General features: G+C 43.7%; 1 protein-coding gene across 3 annotated transcripts in view; it reads left to right on the top strand.

Moving 5' to 3' along the window:
• The first annotated feature begins 391 nt into the window (after nucleotides 1–391).
• UBR2 (ubiquitin protein ligase E3 component n-recognin 2) overlaps nucleotides 392–9670 on the top strand; it is a 1804160-nt gene continuing 1794881 nt past the window's right edge. For 2 of the 3 annotated variants that reach the window (XM_086927820.1, XM_086927822.1), the window contains exon 1: nucleotides 397–526. In XM_086927820.1, the coding sequence (XP_086783946.1) occupies nucleotides 449–526 (78 nt within the window). In that variant the 5' untranslated portion in view covers nucleotides 397–448. Of the gene's footprint in view, nucleotides 527–9670 lie in introns of all 3 variants that reach the window. The other variant, XM_086927821.1, reaches the window with a different exon arrangement.

The raw sequence follows: 9670 nt of genomic DNA, 5'->3' as shown, positions 1-9670 counted from the left end.
CAGAACAAATTTCAAATGCACAAGTTGTAAAGTCACTCAAGGTAGAGATACAAACAGAAAAAAATGCAAATGTACTGGTTGTAAAGTTACTCAAGGAAAAGATACAAAACAGAAAAATAAAAAATGAAAAAATGTCGGAATGCTATGTCGGTTTACCCGTAAAAGGACGTTCGCTCACATTGTTCAGGTGCTATCTGAAAACTTGACCGTTTAAACAAACTTTCAATTCTTTATATTAACTCTACCTGAACTTGTGGGTTGTTCTCCTTCTCTTTATACAGAGAGAAAGGAGCGAGTTAGCACTCTAGTTCTTTATTAGATCTATGTGGTAACGTCGTCAGGTCCCTCGGCAGTCCTTCTTTGCTGTTTAGTGCTGGTCTGCCTGTCTCGGTTTCCAGCTGGTGTCGCCGCTGTTTCCGCTTCCTGCATCAGTTGTTGCTCAGCAGAAATGGCGTCTGAAGCAGAGGTGGATGTACCCGATGTGGACAGTGCCCTGCAACAGTGTTCTGCGCGTGAGGTTGCCACGGTATGTGAGGGGGGGAGGGGTGTGTGGAGCTGTCATAGGGAGGTGCAGCTGTCAACATGTTATTCTGAGTCTAGGGAGAGTGCCGGCGAACTAGCATAGCTCCCCACACTGTGCGCTGACAGATAAAGTTGTAGCACTAGTTTGTAGGCACCAATATTCCCATAACCTCCCAGTCCGTAGCGAAACCCGTTCCGTCCACCCTTGTGCACCGAGCACTATCCTTCCACTCATTAGTGTATCATTCATCCACCGACTCTACCTGCCGCAGAGACCTTTCTACCAGCCGTCCAGATCCCCCGGTGTGAACCGCGGTATGTTAGATCCAAAGACTCTGAGTCTATAATGTGATATGTCTTCTGTCAGACACATTCGTCAGTTCGCTCCATACCCTGGGAGGTTGCTGCAGTTGCTGGCACAGAGTCTGGAACACGCACTTGCCTGCTCGCTCTCTGATGGGCTTATGTCAACAGTTACCCGGTACTGTTTTGGCGGACGCACTTTACCACCTTTTAAGCACAAATGGGTATTTTGAAGGTATGACAATCACCCCATGGCCACCTGTTAAATCCGTTTTCAACGTGATATTATTAGGCACGTTTGAAATGTGCCAATAGTTAACGGTGGAGTATGTGCTACTGCGGACGTAAGAATTGTTTCAACCACCGATGACGAGAAGCAAGAGCGGAGCTCTGCTGCTTTTTTCGTATTTGTCTGCGAATCTCCGTTTTATAATGTCTTGTTTCCAAATCCTACGCGATCAACAGAAAGAGAGTTTTCAGAAGTACTACAGTGAAAGTGTCTTATGCTTTGCCCACATGTTGGTTACCTTGAGTAGAGAGCATTTGATCAAGCAGATGTGTGCTTCTACTACAAAAGAGTTCTTGAATTGCACTTTTTGGCTCGCCGGAAAGCTTATGCTGGTCATGGTAGCAAACCAATTATCAAAGTTATATTCCTGATCTGCTTATTAGGAAAAGGTAGTATAAACGCAGTAGGCCTGACATATTTATTGTTAAAACACTTGTTAAAGTCAGTATGCATTTGAGGGTGGGTTGCTATTACTCTCTCCTAAAGCCTTACTAAGTTTATGTTATTACATGAAATCTTGCGGATTACAGCATTTAGCAAGGGTTATGCTGTTGGTTGCCCCCTTTTGACAAGCCATGGGAATAGATGATTTGCACTTTGACAATTGTTGTTGTGATCTTAGAAGAGATAGTATTTTGCTTTGCCAACTGTCATTTTGTTTATACATTTTTGATTTAATTACTGTATGCATGATGGTTCCACCATATGCAAATTTAAATAGGGCTTTGTTGGTTATGGTGTCAAGTCAGTGGGTCGTATTAGTTCACTGGCAAAACTAAAGTCAGATTCTGTAAGTTTGATTTGTTTACTATGAAAAGTTATAAAAATGCCAGTAAGTCTGACTTATTGTCAAAAGCTTTTGTTAAAGGTAATAGGCAATTAAGGCTGTATTGGTAATTACATTGTGCGAAAGCCATTAAGTAGGCAATTTGTTACATTTAATCTCTAGAATACATATGTATGCAAGGATTTTAGTTCTGATTACACCTTTTGACAAACCCTTGAAGTAGAAGATCTGCATTGTAATAATTCCTTCAAGATTCTCTTCAAAGTCCTGATGGGATTGGTTGTCTGCCAGGATATTGTAATAAAAACAAATGATACATACATACATACGTATGTGTGTGTCTTTTTATTTTGATCTTTAGATCATATTACAGCTCTCCAGACAGTGCTAATGTGCCGCTTACTTGCAGCACATTTCCTCGGTGCGCCATATTGTGCACGGCCACTTCCTCTAAACCAGACAACTATCATGGAATAGTATTATCCATATTGTAGTATTGTTTTGCCATTCCAAGATGGGTGATGCATTTATTTCTAAACATGGTGGCCATAAAGGAACTTTAAGACGACGATGCAGTATGTACAATACCATTTTAAGACAACCACCCGTTCCTATGATTTATTTGAATTTGTTATTGCAAGCATATGCCTGCCGTGTTTACACAGCTGTACATTTTCATTTTTTTCTACTTTTATTCTTTTAATTTATCTTGCATATGTTGTTGTGTTTGTTGTATTTTGGTTGTGTAAATGGGTGATTGCAAGAATAAGTCAGTGGAAGGATGAATGGATGCATGAGTGCAAAGATGACTGACAGAGGTCAAGTATAATGAATTAACGGTGTGTAAACCCATCAGTGGCAGAAGAGGCACTGTCATATATAAGCCAAACCTATTGGCATTGCCAAGACTTGTTTTTATTATGCCACCATTTGTGAGGACCAGTTTTTGGTAAGCGCTTTTTGCATTAACATGAAAACAGATACTGTTATTATTTAGCAATTCTGGTGTTTTGTCTTTTGGACACCCCTCCTCTGTGACTTAGGCCTTACTCAACCGTTCTGCCTCAAATTTGCGCAAGTTAGGGGGTGTACTGTCTTTTTTTTTTCTCTATCCCATCCTCGTCGCCATTGATGTAATCCAAAAGAAGTCCAGAGGTAGCCGTGAGGTAGGTAATAAGTAAGAGGTTTATTAGCTTAGTTACAGGATGGTAGTGCATTAGTTGAGCCCCACCAGGAGCAGCATCCTTGCTGCTAAGCCCACACACTCCAACTGTCTCTTTCTCCACTCCACCAGGCACCCCAGCATTCCACTCCCTCATCAATCATTCTAACATACCACATAGACATCACATTCATACTGGCTAAGCAGCAGGGAATGGGTAACCAGGAAAAGGATGCATTATAAGAAATAAAGGTATAACAGTTTGGTGTAGATTTATTTAAGAATTGGGGCATGGTTATTACAGATTCAGAAATGCCATTTCCGTTAAAAACACGTTTCAATCTTAAGTATAAAGGTGCAAATGACCGATAGACAGACATACATACTTTTAATCACTCCCAGCCTGGACCTATGTATATTCATAATTTTTTAATTTGCAGATGGTATACATATTGTGTGTGTAATTCCTTCATGTTGAGTGTTATATGAATGTGCTTAATCTGCTGGCCACGTGTATGGAGTTCTGGGCCAGTTTTAGTTTAATGCTGGCAGGTTGAAAACAGACAAAACAGATCATACTGATGCTTTTGTAGAGAAAAGCTAGAATGTCACATGTTATTCTTCAGTGTTATATTTGTGGGAGTGGGTCTTAAATAGGCCTACCTTTTTGTCCTTAATGATGCATGTTCAAAGAAATTCCATATGATTTTTAAGAGCTTATTAATTGACAGTGATTTGAACTAGCTTGTGATGACCCAATCTCTGTTGGGGAAAGATAATTAATGGTTACAAATTAGAATGCAGTGACAAAAATAAGTCTTTCTAAAGAGCGGTTTCTAGTGGAGGAGTGTGAATTTGCACTGAAGTATTTTTCTATGACAATTTTAACTATTTGCATAAATTACTGTTTTTGTTGTGTTTGTATTACATTGATGATGTCGAAGGAGATTAGGTCAGGCTTAGAGCTTCCATTAGCTGTTTTGGCAGCCTTGTTTATTAACAAATTAAAGTAAAAAATACAGGTCTGAATATATAGGTACGCACACATACATAAAGAGACTTTGGGCCAGCTCTCTTCATCCATTGGTCTGTGTTAGCAGTCAATTCCGTTTTGATCCACCCACTGCAACCTACAGCATGGAGCAGTGGGTCAGTCTACTTCAGCCATTGGCTCTCTTATACTGTGAACAACAGCTTTTTTTCTAATAACCTGTGCACAAATGCCTAAAAAGCGGTGCACTTATGTGCCAGAGCTGGTGGGAAAAATACATTACTTTGCCAGTATTTACGTTTTTCCCGTTCCGTATCCTATTCTTTAGCCATCTTTGTGTATTTAAACTGTCTTAAGCTACAATACTGTAATGATACCTTTTATTTGCTCTTATAAGAATATTTTTCAGTCATGTATTAAAACAAAAAAGTTTCTATATCTGCCTGCCATGCACCCATACTTTCTATTATATGTACATGTTTATTGCAAAGTGGTGCCACGTTATGGCAGTTTTTATGTTTCTTTTTGTGGCGAATGCATGCAATAAAAAAAAAAAAAAACTATAGCTACAGCTAGCTAAGGCTAGACCTATTCGCTCTAGCTATAGATGTCTGCGAGACCTCATGTAACCAATACTTAAAAAACGTACATATAAGAAATGCAGAGAAAGGAGCCTTTGTGTCATTCTCCTTCAACCTTTGGCTCTAATGTCTTTTAAATGTGGAAGGCTATATTGTCCCATTGTTTGGTGATTTAACACCAAGAAGTATTCCTACACACTTCTGCTGCAGTTCCTATCGGTGATTTTATCGCCCTTCACTCCTCACGCACTCGCTCCCTGTGTTCGGCTCTATCTTTTCCTCTCCATTCTCCGCTTTCTCTCTAGCTCGCCAAGTTTTATACTTTCTGTTCTATCCTCAGGATTACATTTACATGTAATCAGCCTAGGTCCTCCTAGCTGCTTAGCCAGAGTAAGAGATGGTGATGGAATGTTGGTGTGGCTGTGATGAATGGAATGCCTGGGTGCCTGTGTGGATGAGTGGTGACAGTTGGAGATGGACTGGGCAGCTAGGCAGGCTGCTCCTGGTGTGACTGGTACATGGCTAGTACCTGACCAGAGCTGGCTGGACTATGATTGATGCTACCTTGACATGGAACCAATAAAGAAGACTTAAAAGTACTACATGGCTACCAGTGTCTCTATGTACAGGGTGTAACACTTTCACTTTCCTTCTCTCACTTTCTTGCTTCTGCCTCCCTGTTTCACCGAGCCAAATGTGCACCTGCAGTGTTTTATGTGAGGTGCTTTCACTTTTGCCCAGTTGGAATTTGGAGGTTTTGCTTTCACCCTCCATGCCTAGCTGCTGTTTTCCAGGACTACTTTCCATACAGATACTTTCTCCTGGGGTTTAGGGGTTCTTATGACAGGCAGCTCACTGCTTTTCAATTGTTTCCTGGTAACGGTTGCTAATCAACTTGTTTCCAGATGCATGTCCCTGATACGATCTAATAATATTAGGATTACAGAATTTACAGGAATGCACTTAGAACCTTAATTATATTTCTTTCAAATCCTGAGATTGAAGGGCAATGGTGGGCACCTGCGTGACTTTGAGAAATTATATTTGGGTAAGGAAGCCTGAATACAGCAAGGACACCTGTCTGACTTCTGGGACCTCACTGCACCTTGCTACACTAAGGATTTGTGTCTTACCCCATTGACATCTAATAATGATCGAATGTACTACAGTCTGATACAGTAAGGATGTATGTGGGATTGGAAGGATCTCTTGCAACAGTCATGCATCCAGAATCCAGAAATTGTCAATTGCAGCGTTTTAAAACTCTGAAGGCCAGTCCTTAAACAAGTTCTCATGATATTTTGAAACACTGAAAAAAATCTAGAATTTCTATATCTTAATTATTACTTTCTACTAACATAAAATGCTTTCTCCTTGGAGAGCACAATACGTTCTTTGCCTTTTTTCTGTGAATTAACTCTACAATTAAATGTTTAATGTCTTCGATTAACAAAACTTAGCAAAGATTCACTGCTTGCTTTCCATTGCTGTTGCAACTCGAGTCACTTGCATGATTAGTAACAATGTTATTTGGAGCAATATTTTATAGTCTGTCTCCATACTAAACAGCTTCTGAATTGTTTGGTAGCCGGAACTGATGCAGGTTGCTATTGAAGTTTGCAGTCATTATTTGTGGTAGAGATGAATAAGAAGTTCAGGGATATGCGTTTGATCTTAATTAATATCGCAAACGTTTCTTTTGTCTTGTTAACATCCTAGTGCACCATCTATCTTTGTTGGACTTAGTAGTTTGATGAGTAGCTTTGGTGACCGGTGTATGTAGTCAGAATATCTTTCCCCTCACTTAACCTCTTTTACAAATTTGATTTGCTTTGCTGTCACTAATGTATCCTGTAACTGTAGTTGGTAGCGTTCTGATAGCTCACCATGCCTAATTGAAACCAGTAATATGATCTATGAAATTTGATATTCACCAAAAGACTTACAGAACAGTTGTGAAAATTGTCATGGTCCGTTACTCAGTTAAATATAATTATAGTTCCTCTAGTGTAGCAGATGTAGCAGTTTCAAAATCTGAATTTTTTTTTTTTTTTTAAATTTTTGAAAACCTTTATTGTGCATGAAATAAAGAACAAATACGGGCCCACAACCATCCGGCCGGCCACGAACTCTCATGTAGCACTAGTGCATGCAATATGGCGACATAGTAATACAGCAGAACATCGGTTACTATGCAGAAATCAAACTGGAGCGCCGCAATACCATGACACAGGAGCAATGAAGGTTTAAATTTAAAATTTTTTTGCAACTATTGAGTTCAGGTCGTGCTGTTCCGTACTCATAAAATAATAAAGTAAGAACAAGGTCCATGCAGGTGGGACATGTCATTAGCTACAGTTTCCGACCAATCCACATCTCGACAAGCAAGTCCCGACCAGGCAGGATGGCCACAAAATATCCACGCTACAGGGTAGCAATCTCAACATCCCATTCGTATCTCCGCCGCCACCCATCCCCCAGTATGCCTGAACACGGGCCAAGAAAAAGTAAAAATTATAAAAGAAGCAAAAACAGGTCCCATAGAAACTAACAAAAATGAAATATAACCCCCCCACCCTACACACATGCAGAGGCTATGGCCTACCCCCCCCCTAGCAGAGTGTCTGTCGCCCCATAAACCCGAAATACAGCAAGAGAAGAGAAGAAGAAAGAAAAAGGAAGAGAAAGCAAGAAAAATGTAAGAAAGAAAGGGAAAAAAAGATGGTAAGAAAAATGAAGAATTATAACACTTGAAATATAGGGAGGAAGAAAAGGACAAGCTAATCTACCACTCCCAAAAAGGAGGCGGGGAGGAGCCCACACAATAACAGATCTCCCGGACTCCCAGCCATTTGCAACCCCTACGCCGTGTGAAGCAATAAAGTCAAAGGGCATATTACCAAAGGGGAAACAGAATCAGGTACACCCAGGTCCCCAGGTCAGCACATGAGTCGCCACCCCATCTACAAAAAGACAACAGGATACGTACAGCTCCACCCCAAGTACGAAAGTGCCAGGATAAACAACAATATCAGAATAAATGTGAGGAGCCATAGCAGCAACACGCGCCAAAAAGGCGCCCCAGTCCGTAATCACTTCAGACATACCAGCTAAAGTTAGCACCCGGAAACCCTAGCTCTAATCAGGTCGCACGCGACCACTACACCATGATGCCCGACAGGAGCCCGCCCCAGCTGGAACAAAGGAACAAGATGGCCGCTTAAGTCATGCAGAGACAAAGAAAGCAAAATGGACGCCACCCTACACAATCAGTCCCCCTGTCCCAATGAAACATCATTGGCAAGCAGTCAGGCACCGAAGAGAATATAGCGGAGCCGACGGCTCACAATTCACCAGGATAGCCCGTTATAGCGCCGACTGTGCCGTAGGCAAAGGTTGCACTGTCCATAGGACGCCCTGAATGTGAGAGCGAAGCAATGACTAGCAATGACAAATACAGATGGGGGAAATCAAGCTTCATTTGCGTGTGGTCCGTACAGTCACTCTACATAACATTCTCAACCCAATCCCCGCCAGGCAAGAAAGCAATACAACAAAGAACTGCCTAACCCTGGCCCGATATCGGATGCCCCTCTGAACACTCCCCTCGACGAGTGCCAACCCCCTCTACAACAAAGAGACAAGATGGGAGCAAAGAAGAAGGGGGAGACTCATAAACACAAAATGGTTGGCGCCATGCGGAAGGGGAGGGTCAACTCTAATTGCGCAAGCAAAGCAAACCATGAACAGTCCCAACCTAGTCCCCGCCCGCCCATGCGTCCATCACACTAAATAAGACCTAGCCCTGGCCCGATCTGGGACGCCCCCTTGCGCCCACCCCTCCTGAGAAGCCAGCAACTGCGAGGAGAAAGGGAGAGCCCGCCCCCACAAGAACAAAGAAACAAAATGGCCACACTCGGCAATAAAGAAAAGTCCGAGGACTGAATAGATGTCGCCAGTCCCAAACAGAGTCAACACATAAATGAAGCTGCATGACGAAAGCCATAACGCCACACAGTGCGGGAGATAACGATGTCCCCAAGAAGTAGGCACAGTCAGACAGGATAGGCAAATATTGCAGCAGCGGCCCCTGGAGCTCCGTGGGCGAGGTTGCGCTCCGTGTTGGGGAGAGAGACATTGTAGCAGTACACAGGTGGGTAGAATGTAGCTCGCTCTCCATGACATCGCGAAGCTGCTGATCAAGTTCACACGTCACCGGCAACAATGTTTCACAGACCGGGATCAGCGGAGGCTGTTTAGTAGAGCAGGGAGAGAGGACGGGCAGAGTATAGTCCGATCCAGACAGACAGCCATCCAGCTTCTCCTCCAGTAGTCGCGAGCTCGCACACCACTCACCCCGCAGTCTAGTAAGAGCCAGGAAAACAGAGGCGAGGGTAACTGGCGATTGCTCCTCCATTACCTCCGTGGTACGAGACGCTTCAGCCAAGTCTGCTCCCCAACTAGGTGCAAGCCGGATATATCAAGCAGGAGCCAGGGCGCCATCCGCCATTGCCACAGATGAGCCGGCCGTCACGGTCCCGCCGTCGGAGCAAACAGTGATTTCAGGCAGAGTCGGCGTTAGGAGGAAACGGGCAGCTCCTTCGGGACAGGACAGGTCCGCAGTCGCAGGCTGCATACAGTGGGGGGGCTCTTCTCCGATCGGCACAGGAGAGGCGAGGCAGTGAGGGAGTCCTGGCTGCCGAGGCACCCCCGACATAAGAAAGGCAATGAGCGGTTATCCTGCAGCGTTTCACAGTGGGAAGGAGCAATTCAGGCTCCCAATCGGCCAGCAGTCCCAGTCACACGAGCGCCCAACGTAAAGGCCAGATATCCATTCGGCCAGCCCAGGATGGCGGCACCGCTCCGAGGTAATCGGCCCCTGCAGCCACGGCAGTCACAGGCGGCTCTTTGTATCGCAGGTCCCGGGTCCAGGGCTAGGGTCGTCCCCCGCGTGCATCTCGACGTTTCTCAGGTTGCCGGGCAGGTAGGAACACCGGAGGGACACCAACGGAATCAGGAAACTTCCCCAATCACC

This window comes from Lissotriton vulgaris, chromosome 6 (genome assembly GCF_964263255.1).
Source record: "Lissotriton vulgaris chromosome 6, aLisVul1.2, whole genome shotgun sequence".
In the NCBI taxonomy this organism is placed as follows: Eukaryota; Metazoa; Chordata; class Amphibia; order Caudata; family Salamandridae; genus Lissotriton; species Lissotriton vulgaris.
Note: the sequence above shows the minus strand (reverse complement) of the source record. Positions and strands in the feature narration are given on the sequence as shown.